This window comes from Neolamprologus multifasciatus, chromosome 14, assembly GCF_963576455.1.
Source record: "Neolamprologus multifasciatus chromosome 14, fNeoMul1.2, whole genome shotgun sequence".
Classification (NCBI taxonomy): Eukaryota; Metazoa; Chordata; class Actinopteri; order Cichliformes; family Cichlidae; genus Neolamprologus; species Neolamprologus multifasciatus.
Genome location: NC_140452.1, coordinates 26,001,557 through 26,017,301, shown reverse-complemented (window position 1 = coordinate 26,017,301; position 15,745 = coordinate 26,001,557). Strand labels below are relative to the sequence as shown.

Here is a 15,745-nt window from a genome sequence, read left to right as displayed (position 1 = left end):
CCTGGATCAAAGAAAGACTTCCTAACCAACTGGCCTTAATCTACCACTCCTGGATCGGGGAGCGTGCTCTCCTACTGCCTGGCTGTTTGGTATGCAGAAGCCACAACTGAGAAGAGGAAGGCTGCGCAAAGGGTAAAAATCATTAGCATCTCTCTGACACCCCTGGAGGCCATCACCACATCCTCCTGTCACAGGAAAACCAGGGCCATCATAGGTGACCCCTTGCACCCTGCCCACCACCTATTTAACTCCCTGGCCTCTGGTTGGCACCTCAGGTCAATCAGATCCCACACATCCAGACTCACAAGCAGCTTCTTCCCCTGGGCCATTCAGACTGTTAACAAACACTATTCCCCAACACCCCTGCCCACTCAATCTGAGCCATGGTCTGATGGTCACCATCACTCAGGCCACTCACACACAGACGCTATTCAGACCAAGTCCTTTGCACTACTTCCAAGCACTTTCTTTTCCAGCGTGTGCCTTTCTCTTGTTTTGTATATATTCCTCTTGATTGTATATATATTTTTTCTGCTTGTTATTTATTCCTGTTGTCTTACCATTTATATTTTACACCCATAACTTTGTGGTTCATGTACAATGACAATAAAGGGCTATTCTATTCTAGAGACAACTGAAGAAACTACATGAGAACTGTTGTCAGTCACATTTATGACAGGAGAGCATATGGGTGTAATGACTGTTAACCTCACATCATTTGATGGAGGTGCTGGAGAGACTAGTTTTGCCCCTCTGCAGTCTGCACACAGACAAAATCTGGGAGTGGAAGATGTTATCATGCTGCAGAGGAACACCTTTAAAAGTGCATTTAGCACTATCCAGCTGCTGCTATCAAGGGAGACTCTAAAGGAAATGTCTTTAAACATGTACATGATTTTGTGGATTACTGTTCACATGACAGACAGGTTGCAGCATATGAGACTGGGCAGTGCTCTGTCTGATATGACAATCTGCAGCACAGTAACTCCACCGGGGCTGTGTTGCCTCCATTCCTGTTTACCTTGTACACCTCAGACTTTTAACACAGTCTACAGAAGGACTCTGATGGTTCTGCAGAGGCTGGATGTATAAGTAATAAATAAGACCACAGAAATGGTGATTAGCTTCAAGGTGAAAAGGACAGCTACACATCTCTCTATCCTGGGACAGGATGTTGATGTTGTTGGAGGACCACAAGTATCCAGGCTCTCATCCTCTTCTTGTATACAGAAGCTGGGATCCTTCAACGTGTGCACCAAATGTTAGCAATTTTTCCACCAGTCAGCTCTGGTGACCACTGTGTACGTTGCTGTGTTCTTATACTATAGAATCAGAATCAGAATACTTTATTAATCCCGAAAGAAATTAGGGTTACAGCAGGCAGCATGCTAATGGCGCATGCGCACTTACAAGGGAACCTTCTGACCAACTTTACACAAACATCACATTGGGGAGACATGTCAGAAAGGTAGGCTGATAGGAAAAAACCCCAACGAAAATACATAACATGAGGTAAGAGGAGGAGAAAAAAAACTCCACTCAGACTGAGCTCCTAGTGGGAGAACAGTTTGATAACAGAAAAAAAACACCTCAGCACAAAAAGCACATGACTATCAATACACCATAGAAACACAAGACAAGCAACAACATTATTGCATTACACATTTATACCAAAGTCCTTCAGAAGACCCATGTAAAAACTCATAATTTTCCTTTTTATTCTGTTATTTTCTACAGAGTATTCCATTTGATGCAGTATTGATTTAGTTCAATTCAATATTTATTTATAGAGTGCCAACTCACAACAAAATTTGCCACAGGGTGCTTTATATTGTAAGGTAAAGACCTTATAATAAAAGAAATAAAACCCCAACAATCAGACGTCTCCTATGAACAATAAGATACTTGGCAACAGTGGGAACAAAGAACTCATTTTCAACAGGAAGAAACCTCCAGCAGAACCAGGTTCAGGGAGGGGCAGCCATCTGCAGCGACCAGTTGGTTGGTGGGGAACAGAACAAAGACACACTATGAAGAGCCAGACTTTAATAATTACCAGTAATTAAATGCAGTAATGATGTATTAACACAGTGGTTCCCAAACTTTTTTTGCTGGGCCCCCCTTGTTTTACAAGAAAAATGTTCACGCCCCCCCCTCGCGCGCACACGCACGAACACATCCTCCAACCACACACGCCCATATTTTGCTCCATTGCGGTTTATTTCACACCTCAAACATTTAGTAAACAATTAAGCAAATACAAGTAATCTGCAATAAATGACAGGTAGTAAGAAAATAAACTACTAAGTCTTTTACGCTACGTCCACACCTACACGGGTATTTTTGAAAACGCAGCTGTTTCGTCCACACGTAAACGGCGTTTCGAATCACCGAGAACAGAGATTTTTTAAAACTCCTTTTTTGCGTTTACGTGTGGACGAGGAATACAGAGTTCGTCACGCAATGTCAAAGGTATGTGCCTTTTTTCACCTCACGCTGTGTGCACGTTATTGTTTACATGAGATGAATTGGGCACGGTGGTTAGCACTGTTGCCGCACAGCAAGAAGGTCCTGAGTTCAATTCCAACATCAGGCCGGGTCTTTCTGTGTGGAGTTTGCATGTTCTCCCCGTGTTTGCGTGGGGTTCTCTCCGGGTACTCCGGCTTCCTCCCACCGTCCAAAGACATGCAGCTTGTGGGGATAGGTTAATTGGAAAATCCAAATTGCCATTAGGTGTGAATGTGCGAGTGAATGTGGGTGCGAATGGTTGTCTGTCCCTGTGTGTTGGCCCTGTGACAGACTGGCGACCTGTCCAGGGTGTACCCCACCTCTCGCCCTATGACAGCTGGGATAGGCTCCAGCGCCCCCGTGACCCTGAAAAGGATAAGCGGAAGCGAATGGATGGATGGATGGATGGATGGATGGAGATGAATTGCAGAATGGCAGACAGAGACGAAATACTGTTAATCTGACTATCTGCAGGTTTTACACGCTTACATACCCACGCAGTTACTGTCCCTCCATTTAGAAAGGCAGAGGCGTCATGGTGTAATTATTTTACATGTAGTTGTTTTTTTTTCCTGTGTAATAATATTCATCATTGCTATCAATACATTTTTCAAAAAATCCCTCTGCAAAATGGGTTCAAAAACATAAACAACTGTTGGATGCTGTTTGTCCGTGATTTGAACCGGGGAACAAATTGTGGCAGGATGAGCCTGATGTTATTTGTATCCCACTGTAACTTTACTGTATAAAGAGCTAACATCTCCAAAATGTCAGGAGTAGTTAGTCATTACAACAAGTGTTTGTGAACTACAAATCAAGAATGTGGGATACTGTTTGTCCGTGATTTAAACAGCCCAGCGCTGCTCCCAACGACGGGAAAATCAATCCTGCAGGGAGACCTACCTCGGCACTTGTGCAGGTAAAACCAAAGGGAAGATTTGCTTCACCATAGAATGAAGTTGGTTTGGAAACATATTCAGCTATGCTTCATCTCCTGCTTTGCGTTCGTGTGGGCGCCCGTGCTAGCAGAGTCCAAGCGTTGTTTTTTTTTTCCTTTTCATGCCGCGCCCCCCCCTGCAATGGCTCTGCGCCCCCCCTAGGGGGCGGGCCCCACACTTTGGGAACGTCTGTATTAACATATAAAAAAGTGGGAAAAAAGGAGAGCGAAGAAGAAACATTCAGTGTATTATGGGAAGCCTCCAGCAGCCTATGCCCAGTGCAGTGTAACCAAGGGAGGATTCAGGGTCATCGAATTCATTCCTAACTATAAGCTTTATCGAAACAGGAATGTTTTAAGCCTCAATAGTAGAGAGGGTGGCTGTCTTCCGAAACCAAACTGGGAGCTGGTTTCACAGAAGAGGGGACCGAAAGCTGAAGGCTCTAGGTCCCATTCTACTTTTAAATACTCAAGAAAGCACAAGTAAGCCTGCAGTTGCAGAGCAAAGTGCTCTATTAGAATAACAAGGCACAAGACGACTTTAAGCTATGACAGGGACTCATATATTTAACATTATTTAAGATTTTGTATGTCAGGAGCACGATTTTAGATCTAATTCTGGATTTAACAGGGAGCCAATGAAGAGAAGCCAATATGGGAGAAATATGCTCTCTCTTTCTAGTCCCTGTCAGTACTCTTTCTGCGGCATTTTGGATTTCGGTTTTTAGCGTGACCTGATGATAATATATCACAGCCTAGAAGTAATAAATGCATGAACTAGCAAATGGAAGAAAGCAGTCCTACATTGTTATTTTATATTCTCACCGAAGCATCAAAATGTCTCCAGGATTCCCTGCAGTTTTTCTGGAGGTCAAGGTAACACAGTCCAGAGTAGAGATTTGGTCAGAAACCATGTTTTCAAAAATATTTAGGACCAAGTACAATATGCTGAGTTTAATCTCAATTTTAAAACAGGAAATTAGAGGCCCTGCAGTCTTTCATGTCTTTGAGACATGCTTGCAACTTAAGTAGTTGCTTGTATCATCTTTTTCTCACTCTGCCACTGAGCCCCTACATTACTACTTTTAAAAATATTATTAACTGGATTATTTGTTCTAGTCTACAACAGTTTGCACTCTGTATAATGCACAGTGTCTATTCCATCCCATAATATGCTAGTGTGGTGCGTCCCATCGGACGTTTCCACAGATGCTGCCTCTTTAAGAGACCTGCGCGTTAAAACGCAGTATGAAACAAGTACAGAGGTGTTCACGCCTGTTAGAGAGCACATCTGAGGGCTGATTCCGTTTAAACTAACATCCCTGGAGTGTTGGTGCGGTCATTTAAAGGAACTTGAGTCCTCCTCTGCGGAGCAGCAGGCAGTGCAGAGATACTGCGCTGATGCTGCTGCGTTTCCTCATGTGAGTATCCTCCTCTCTCCAATGCGGCAATAATAAGATGTGGTCTGCTGGGGCGATAGAGCACTGTAGGACGTGTATTTCGGCTCAGAGGATATTTTCAAATGATGTAGAAATTGCACGTCTATTGTTACAACATAGAAGTGGGCCTGCGTGGAATTGTTATCTTTATTATAGCATTGAATACCCGAAATCGCAGCACCAGGCTAAGTTTGAAGTGTTTTTTTTTTCTTGTTTTTTTTTTTTTTTTTTAACGTATTTAGTACAGACTGCGTGTCCTCAGACAACCCAACACGATCTAGCTGAGTAGGGTTATGTCTGAAGGTGCTGGGAGTCCTTGACTTTCAAGTGATGATGTCACTTTTCTACGTAAATCTGCCCTAAGGTATTGCACCACACTCTCAAATATAGAGTGGATAGGCTATATGATTCTTGCCAAAGACACCAGTATGACAACAGCCTCTATATATTGAGAGCATACCCAGAGAGCAGGAGAGATAAAGGTGGTATATTTCACTGAGAAATATACTGAGAAATTAATTCTGTAGGATTTTAATGTGATGGCGACAGGCCTCATGTCTCTGCCAGTGTTTCTCCTCTACAAAGTTCATTTGCGCATCTTTGACTGCAGTGTGCTGGCGTCTGAGCTAATAAATAATTGCACAACTAACTTTAAAGAGGCTTTTAAATTTTAATTTTCATACATGTAGTTTTCATATGTAGGTGATCTGTTTGTTATCCCTCATGTCACATTTCATTTTGCATTAAATTACATTTCCCATTTTGTGCCCAACTTGACTTCAAATGTATGAAATGGTGCCCCCTAAATAATTAATTAGCCTACTGACAAGGCAACAACACAGGTTCTGATTGGCCAGCCGGAAAAATTTATAGATGCAGATTATTTAAAGACCAACAACAGTCAATAATAGACTAACATTCACTTGTAAGAACATGGAAAGCTCTATATTTTTTTCATTTATTGTTAGAAGGCGGCTGTTTGATGCTAAATTTTGGCACAGTTTATATTCCACGGGAATCGTTTCCCATGTATAGATGTATCTTTCTATTAAATATTAAGTGAACGTGATTTTTTTAGTATCAAATGATGGATTTTATACACACTGAAACCTTGGTAGTGCTGCAGCGGCAAGACGCTCAACAGGTTACTTCCGGATCACGGAAAAGAACACAGAGCGAGCTCTTGTTTTTTTTGCTGACCGCGTGACCTTAATTGAATTAAAGATTAACTGGAACCTAGTGCATATTGTTGTTCAGATTAATAATGTTGAAAGATAGTTATTAGTACAGTCAGTTAAAGAATAGAAAAATTATTACTGAGAAAAATCCTAAAGGGAGATTTATTCCGTTAATGTGCTTCTACGCATGCGCCTACAAAATTGGTCATCACACCACTGCATCACGTTACAGGAGAAACTTATAATAATGAATTCACGCTTGCAGAAGAAAATATTATATCTCAGTGAATTCACACCTAGAAGAAAGACAACAGTTAATTAAAGGTTAGTTGAGACTGCTTAGTCTTCCTGACGGGCTTTAAGACGAAGCGGAAGTAACCGCCCGGGAATCCTCTCGCTTCGTATTCCCCCGTTTTGCTCTCACGCTCGGTGTAATTCATTATTATTAGAACATCGCCTTTGAAGGAGTCGGTGTGTAGTTGGGGGATCTAACAGTGTCACTTGCTATTGTTGTTGCGATTGTTTCCAGGAATACCGAGTGCCGTGAAATGTCTCTGCTTTTCGAGAGGACCATTATCGGCGCGCGCTGGACACACAAGTGAGTGGGGTTTGTTGGGATAACGCTCCTAAAGAGGCTCAGTGGAAAAATAACAACCGGCACCGGCGGTGTACGGCCACAACGAAAACTCTCAGACAAATCACATCAACACATAAATGCTATATATATGTGTGTAATACATCACCGAGAGGACTGGTATAAATTTACCGGACTGTCAAGGGGCAGGTGATGGAAAATAACGGTTTTCTTGTTTCACGACAGCCTTTTCTCGGATGGTGTATTCCTGCGCGCAGTGGGGAAGATAGTCCAATGAACGTGTATGTGCTGGGACACAAAGCAGCAGCGACATGGCAAACTGTCCAGACCCCTGGTAAGTTTCCTGTTGGCTGTCATATACTCCTGGCAACATGTAACATACTGAATATTTGCAGCTGATAGCCCTCCTATAATTCCTCGGTAGTTAAGGTGTTCAGACTTCCCAGTGAATATCTCAACTAACAGTCAAGGCAGGAATAACAACATGTTTTACAGCTTCCCTTTATGGACCAGGCATAAACGTTTCGGCAAAATGGTTCTATTGCCCGTGTAAAGGTAAATAATCACTGTAATGCTTTATAACCATCCTCTGCTGGATCTGGTTGCCACACCCACCCAGCTACAGTGGTCCAGAGGGACTTAACCACAAAGCTCCAATGGCCTCCTGCTGAATGAGCAGAAATATATTGTTTTATTTCTGTTAACAGGTTAGCCTAAGGTTGTCTTATTCAACTGCAACAACCACACAGTTTCCAGAAATAGCAGCATGTCTCTATAAAGCACTCCAGTGCTCTTTGAAGAAGTGACCAGGAACAAAATGAGGAAGGGTTTGGGGTTTTTTTGTTTTGTTTTGTTTTTGTTTTTGTTTTGTTTTTTTGGGGGGGGGGAGGGGGGGGCTTATTGTCAGGAAACAGCACAGCTCTTGAAGGCTTTGAGAGATCAATGATCTTGGGTGGGACTGCAGTAAGGTTTCAGTTTTAAGGATGTGATAGGATGGTCAGTTAGTTCAATTAAATTTCATTTATATAGTCCCATTTCACAACAACAGTTGCCTCAATACGCTTTAAATTGTAAGGTAAAGACCCTTGAATCTTAAAGAAAAAGCCCAACAATCACACAACCCCCTATGAGCAAGCACTTGGTGGTAGTAGGTAGGAAAAAGTCCCTATTTTACAGGAAGAAGCCTCTATCAGAAGCAGGCTGAGCCATCTGCCTTAACCGTTTGGGGGTGAAGAGAAAGAGAAGAGAGCAGTGTTCTCAATATGATATTGTAGAACTTTACACAGACATAAAATGGCATTAATGGACGGTTGGTATATAGACCTGGTGAAGAGTCCACATTCTCATGTTTCTTCCAAACTTACACCTTGATCAATAGTGACCGTAAGCAAGACTCTTATTTCTTGTGATGAAATTTAACACCTTTCCTTCTTTGCTGCTGAATTGTAGTGTTGTGTCTGTTGGAAGATTATTATACATAAGAAAAATTTGTTGCCATTGTTTGTTGTTAAAACTTGAAATGTGTGTTTGTATTTTCAAGGTTGCCATGGGTGACAGTTCGTCATGAGTGCATTGGCCTGAGGTCCTACCGGGTCTCTCCATTTACATCTGTTCAAGATGTCAAGCAGTTGCTGTACGAGGAGACAAACCTCCCAGTCAAAGAGCAACGACTGACTCACAATGGGAGAATGGTGAGCATTTATTTTTCTGTAATAGAAGAGTACAAATAAAACTGATAAGGACAACAATAAAATTGTCATTTTAAACGTCTTTGAACGTGCCACAGTATGATCACAGCAAAACAAAATGCACATGATGTGCAACGGCAAATCTTCCACCTTTTCTGGTCACTTGTATGTTACATTAGAGCAAGACTCACAAGTCTGTTGCTTTGTTTATTAGTGAGCCACTTCTTGTATTTTGGGTTCATGTAAGTACTTGAGTACAAAGTAAATTAATGGTTTTTGTATGTTTTTTTTGTTTTGTTTTTTGACATTCTAGTAATGTCATTGCAGAAAGACACGAGGAAGAAATTTGGCTTCTCTTTCTTAAATTAGATAATTACAAACAGCAGAAAGCTGCTCTATTTTAATGACCCTGTTCCATAACTGCAGAACAAATGGTGTGACACTCATTTAAACTGTTAACAGGGCCCTCATTGTTAGAAGTGCTGTGAGTTTCCCTCGTGGTGTAATTAGTTATTTGTGTTAGTAATTATTTGAGGCCTTGGAGTGTTATCGATCTCATGACTATCTATCTATCTATCTATCTATCTATCTATCTATCTATCTATCTATCTATCTATCTATCTATCTATCTATCTATCTATCTATCTATCTATCTATCTATCTATCTATCTATCTATCTATCTATCTATCTATCTATCTATCTATCTATCTATCTATCTATCTATCTATCTATCTATCTATCTATCTATCTATCTATCTATCTATCTATCTATCTATCTATCTATCTATCTATCTATGATTCTTACAGTCACAGTTATGCAGTAATTCTAAACACAGGATCTGCTCCACTAGCTGCTGCCCAGTGATCTCACTCATACTGCAGACAGCATGACTCGGCACCTCTTCATCACAGTGTATTGAATAATACTAAGGTTACTGCATTCAGAGGATTGAAATAAAAACGCTGCGTTAAACGAAAGCTTGTTTAATTTTTCCAGATTTAGAAATATCACATTGTGTATCCCAAAATATTGCAGTTTTAAGATCATGGTTATTAAGTTGTGTGCATATATAATTGTACAGTTATATGAATGAACGGTCTGTGATTGTATGGTAATTATTGATGTGTTACTGTTAAAAATTTGATCCGTTAATCTAATTCGTAACACATACATAATCTAAACTCATTAATAACACTGCAGATTTGTGGGCAGGTAAATCTATAGCGTGACTGTGGTGTGCTAGTTTGTAATCGTTCACTCAGTGACTTACATGACTAGCAGGACTGCAGTTGGCCCCGTGTCTTGTGGCTCAGCTGATGGAAAGCACCAGATGGTGGGCAGTGCTTGGCAGCCCCCCTCCACCCCATCCCATCTCATATGCAGAAATTAGCTACAAGCCAGTCCTACAAGCTAACACCACATAGACTGCAGGGCCAGTTTTAAGTAAAAGTAATACAGTCATGAATTCTGCTGTGCCTGAAGCTGTGTTACATGATGTGTTTCCTAGGAAACAATAACAGAAAGTAATTTCCTTTGTGTCCTTCGGATGTAAGTCTATATTTGGTGATTCACTGATGCAATTAAATCTGCAGCAGTGTGATGGAAGAGGTGCTGTGCACTTTAAGGCAAGCTTGGCTTGTTCTCATTGAGTCTCTAAACATTCTTCATTGTAAATGCCTGGCAGTGGGTGCTTTCAGATAAAATTAAACCTTCAATCCTAGCAGCCAAATATTTGATAGAGGACCCTAAAGCTATTATAAAAAACTCTTTTAAGGCATTAGTAATGAAGACTGCCTGCGTGCAACTACATAAAAGGTGTTATTTACATTTATTGAAGGTTTTATACAGATTTATATACTCACTTTTTCCCTAATAATATAATCACATATAACCACGAGGCCTCACCTCCCTCTGTGTGTCGAGCTCTGTCACTGTATATTTGTTCTAAGAAACATATTGCTTACAATATACATCACAAAACGTCTTTATACTGTGAAATAATAATTGTACAGTGGCGTGACAATGATGAAGATGATGAGTGGGATGGCTCAGTTTGCCAGAGAGCATGTTGATGTGCAAAGACTGCTGAGTGCAGGAGGGCACAGTGTCACCTTGAAGAGCGCCACGCAGCTGAGTCAGGCATTGCTGCATTGATTCAGAAATGCTCACCAGGAAAAGGCAGACTGTCAACTAATGTGCAATAACCCCAACTCCGAATGATTTAACAGTAGCTGTGGTGAAAGATTGAAGACTATAAGTCTGTTGTTAAGTCTCATTAAATGACATGTCTCACTCTATTCATGCAGTTACATGTTCATTTTGTAAGGACTTTTAAAAAATACATATTTTCTTCATGTCACCTGATCACACACAGTTTTATTTCAGTGTGGTGCATTCTTGCTGTACATTAAAACAAGCTCTCTCTCCTCACATCAATCCTGCATAGCTGGATAACAGTGTGCAAATCGGTACTTTGGTACCCGTGGGAAGCCCAGAAGTATCTGTCATTCTGGAGGGACGAGGCCTAAAAGGAGGAGGTAACATGAAAACCTGCACATGTATGCAATCAATGAGTCAGTATTAAAGAGAATCTTACACAGTGTGTCTTTACAGGAAGGTTTGGACAGACAACACCTCCGTTAGTTGAATTTTTGAAAGATATCCTGAGGAGATATCCTGAAGGTGGACAGATTCTAAAGGTAAGGGTGCTTTTTAAAAAAAATTGTGTCTGTATAGACTACATATTAAACATAATTAGCATACGGAGGTTGTACAGAATTGATACATTTCTGATAGTATTTAAAATTCTCTTGATCTGTTTAAAGTTGGCTATTTAGTTATTAGTTTTAGTACACATGCATCGGATTGGCAGCATTTTATGAGTTTATATCATCAGTCTGCTATGGTAGGGATTCATCCAAGAGAAGGCTGTTTGTAGGCAAAAAAAAGGATTTTAAATGAGAAAATATGCCAAGTTTGCACAGAAACAAACGTCATAGTTTTATTTTGGCTTTAACTTGCCTATCTCAGGTCCTTTACCATATATGGTTGTACTTTTTCCAAAGCTGAAGTCCCAAATGACGGCATCTCTTTTAATAAGGTCTTAATTTTTTTGGCAAGGCCTTTTAGATAAAATTATCCACCTATAAAGCTGATATCTCAGTGTGGCTTTGTTACAAGGCCCTGTCCTAATATTTGACGATCTTTCCTCTGTTTTATTTTGAAGGAGCTGATCCAAAATGCCGAGGATGCTGGAGCCACAGAGGTCAAGTTCATGTACGATGAGACAGAGTATGGAGCGGAGTCACTGTGGTCACCTGACATGGCTCAGCATCAAGGTTAGCAGTCAGTAACAAGTTAAGTCCAGCAGCATAGCCCAGTGATCAGCTCTTAAATCAGAGGTCAAACCTTCAAGCTCTCATGCTGGCAAGAATCTGTCCTGGTTAAATATCGGTTAGCAGTAATTCTGTTACTCTGACTTCTTTGGGAAGAGAGGCAACAATTTAGTCAAAGAAAATACATTATCTTTACTCACTCACTTTAGAATAATCACATTTGTTTTTTTGAGTTTTTCCCAGCATGGTCACGTTGATTCTGACTTCCAGGAACAGCACTGTACGTGTACAATGACGCGGTGTTCACTGTGGAAGACTGGAATGGGATTCAGGAGATCGCAAGGAGCAGGAAGAGAGAAGATCCTTTAAAAGTTGGACGATTTGGCATTGGCTTCAATTCTGTGTACCATATTACAGGTACAGTGTTATTTATCTAGCGAAATGTTGAATGATGTTTTGTTTTCTCATGTGGAGTGAGTGTGTTGAACCAAGGAACATTTACCTGTATTTTCCAGAGTCTGACCGCAACCAAATTTAGACTGAGAGGCAGTAAGTTTGGAACATAAATCACAGTGGTAACAAATCGCAGATAATTACCTCCAGAGATCCTTCCACTGATATTAAAGGCTACAAAAACAATTTCACTAATGCATTTACTGAAATGTCCAAGCAAAGCAGAAGCTCAAATACATATCTACGTCTTCCAGTCAACACTGGGCATGAAACGTGGTGCGCCCTGCCTGGTCATAGAGCAGAGTTGTTATTGTTTTGTATTTTCTGATTATTTTGTATTTTTTATTTCATTTTGTCTTTTTTTTAATCATTTAAGTTTCATTTAGTTTCCAGAGTGTGTTTCCTCGTTTTACTTTAGTTTTAGTCCTCCCACATGTGGAGGGCATGTCCTGGTCCAGTCTAGTTTTTATTTTTATTTCAGTTAACTACAATGGTTTTTCATATCTAGTTTTAGTTTTTAATTTAGTTTTAGTTAACGGTAATAAGCTTACTACCATTCATGGTGACATCAACTAAAACTAAAACATGTCTTTGGACTGTGGGAGAAACCCAGAACACCTGCAAAAAACCTTCACATAGAAACATCCCACCCGACCATCAGGTTCAAACTCATTTGCCGTGAGGCGACTGTGCCACTTGCCTAATATGCTAATCTGAATGTAACCACTTACCATTGTTAACTATTATTGTTGTTCTTTGTATGTATGTTTCAGATGTTCCCAGTATATTCAGTGGAGACCAGATCGCCATGCTGGACCCCCATCAGACCCTGTTTGGCGTGAATGAGTCGGGCCAATGCTGGAACTTGAAGTCGGACATTAAGGAGATCACGGAACTAGCTGACCAGTTTGCTCCATACTTTGGGATGTTTGGGAGTTCCAATCAAACCATTCAGGATGGCCACTTTCCTGGAACTCTGTTTCGCTTCCCGCTTCGCATGAAACCATCTCAGCTCAGCGGCAACATTTACAACAAGGAAAAGGTTTTGGAGCTCTTTGAATCTTTCAAAGCTGACGCAGACACGGTGCTCCTCTTCCTTAAAAGTGTGCAAAAAATATCCTTGCATGTGCGCGAGTCTGATGGCACAGAGCGCATGTTGTTTCAGGTTACAGCAACGGAGAATACTGATGATAAGCTAGAAAGACCGAATGCACTGAAGATACTGGGACAGGCTATAGACAGCTATAGCAACGGTGTTCCCAGCTCTACCATCACGTGCGTCACTTACCAGCTCAACATCGAGACTCAGGATGAAACGGCTAAAGAGACCCAGAGGATGACGTGGCTGGTGTGTAATGGAGTTGGGGGAAGAGGGATGTGTGCTGAGTTGGACTCTTTGGCAGATGATTTGAAGTTTATGCCTAGCATAGGCATTGCCCTGCCTCTTACTCTGTTTAACAGAGAGGACCAAGGTGCAACATCCGGTTTCTCAGGACGAGCTTTTTGTTTCCTTCCTCTTCCTCCTGGAGAAGAGAGCGAAACGGGCCTTCCTGTTCATGTCAGCGGCTTCTTTGGCCTCACGGACAACCGCAGGAGTATCAAGTGGCGGGAAGTGGACCAGTGGAGGGATCCAGCTGCCTTGTGGAATGAGCTTCTTATAATTAGTGTCATCCCGAGGGCTTACTTCACTCTCATAATTGAGGCTATCAAAAGGGTACAGATAAAAAAGGACCAAGACTTTCCATTGTCTCCTACAGGAAGCTATAGGGCCTGGCCAGACCCTAAGCGGGTCAAGTCCCGCTGGAAACCCATTCTCCAGCCACTGTTTGATGAATTGTTGCAGCACCAAGTAATCTATTCCCTCAGCGAGAGCTGGGTCAGGGTGGACCAGACTGTGTTCTCAGAACTGGACACAGACGATGGCATTTCAGAGACTGTGATCAACTACCTCCAAAGCTCAGGAATGCAGGTGGCAAAGGTGCCTTCTGCTGTGGACTTTGTCTTGGCTGCCTACATGACTCAGTCCAGTGAAGTGAGGAAGGTGACGCCATCGTTGGTGCGGCAAGTGATCAGGAAGAGCAGACACACAGGTCCCTCACAGGAGAAGCTGCTGCTGCTGGAGTTTGCACTTGGAGATGCTAATTACAGTGACCTTATAGGACTTGAGCTCCTGCCACTCCAAGATGAGACCTTTATAACGTTTTCATCCTCTGTGACCGAAAAAGATGCCATTTACATTGCTTCTGAAGAGTACCCCAGGTACAGAGTGAGATGGTTTATTTTTACATATAAGCTTCTGCCAGTTTCATCATGTTTTTGTAATTCTCTTCTTAATTTGATTTCTTTTATTATTCCTGAATGGATTTTAACAGGAGAAGACAATATTTATTTTATATATTTTACCTTAAACTATTCACATGTTGTTTTTTTCATGGATAAGGAATCCATTTCTCATTTTCCTTTTGTTAAGCATTAGTTCCAAATACATTTATATAAACAGTCTGGTTCATTCTTCATGGCTTTAAGTAAGATTACTGCTCTTTGCAAGGTTTAGTGGCAAGGTAAGAAATTTCCATATTAGGAAGGCTGATGCTGATTTATTCAGAAATATTGACAGACTAATTGCATTATTATCTAGTGAGTATTGCTGATGCCTTTGAAAAATGAGACAATAATACAACTTTAAAAAAGCAAACTGAATTACATGCACAGTGCGAAATCTGCTGTCCCTCTGAACATGGCCTTTGATAGCTTCTTGTTTGAAAACTGTGCCTACCATTATACAAACTGCATCCAGCTGGATTTGGCTTTATGTGTAAACTCAGAATTAAATTTGCAAAATTTATGACCTTTTTTTTAACTTCATCCTAAGGTCTTTGTATCCAGGACTGGAGCATCGATTCATATTAGAGAGTATCAAGCCTTCAGTGATGGACAGTTTGAAGAAAGCTGCCAAATGCAGAGGTAATGTCACCTATTTTTTTAATAAATGTATATATAATCAGCTTTATTCCAGCAGTGACCAGCAGAGAGTTTGACAATGTTAAACATTTTTAAGAATTTTTTATTTGTAATCTTGACAATAGGAATTGAATCTAATCTGTTAGATTAAGTGTCTTTTTAGGGAAGCCTAAAAAAAATTATTTATTTTATTATATTTGATTTTGATTTAAAGTATTGTGTTAATTTTTTAGTTGGCCTGTATCTCCAAAAGAAAATCTTTGCAGTCCTGTGATGAACAAGTAGATTATGTGGGTTCAGCCATGTTGTAACACTGGACTGTTGTACTCTCAGCATGCCAGCGGGGCAGTAAATCTGGTACCCAGCTGATAGGCTGATAGAAAATTTAGGGGAGAGAGAGAAAATGGAAGAGAGAGTGAGCACGCTGATTCATGGATGAGTTGTTTTTGTGCCATGCATTCCACTCAGCCTGCAAGAGCAGATCCTGAGTGCACGCTCTGCCATACTCGTGCCATAGTCATGACTGTGGGTCACGACCCAGGCAGAGGAAAAGTGCTGAAAAAACAACTTTCTCCCCAAAGCCCAAAGTAGAAGACACAGAGAATACTCCATTTATACATAGCTGCAACAATTTGGAACTAACCGCTTA

General features: G+C 41.0%; 1 protein-coding gene across 3 annotated transcripts in view; it reads left to right on the top strand.

Moving 5' to 3' along the window:
* Positions 1–4,651: 4,651 nt before the first annotated feature.
* The window catches only part of sacs (sacsin molecular chaperone), a 31,500-nt gene continuing 20,406 nt past the window's right edge, over positions 4,652–15,745 (top strand). For 2 of the 3 annotated variants that reach the window (XM_085184234.1, XM_085184232.1), the window contains exons 1-10: positions 4,652–4,866; positions 6,592–6,660; positions 6,883–6,991; positions 8,198–8,348; positions 10,794–10,884; positions 10,961–11,046; positions 11,574–11,685; positions 11,953–12,099; positions 12,909–14,394; positions 15,008–15,099. In XM_085184234.1, the coding sequence (XP_085040360.1) occupies positions 6,969–6,991; positions 8,198–8,348; positions 10,794–10,884; positions 10,961–11,046; positions 11,574–11,685; positions 11,953–12,099; positions 12,909–14,394; positions 15,008–15,099 (2,188 nt within the window). In that variant the 5' untranslated portion in view covers positions 4,652–4,866; positions 6,592–6,660; positions 6,883–6,968. Of the gene's footprint in view, positions 4,867–6,368; positions 6,387–6,591; positions 6,661–6,882; positions 6,992–8,197; positions 8,349–10,793; positions 10,885–10,960; positions 11,047–11,573; positions 11,686–11,952; positions 12,100–12,908; positions 14,395–15,007; positions 15,100–15,745 lie in introns of those variants that run through there. The other variant, XM_085184233.1, reaches the window with a different exon arrangement.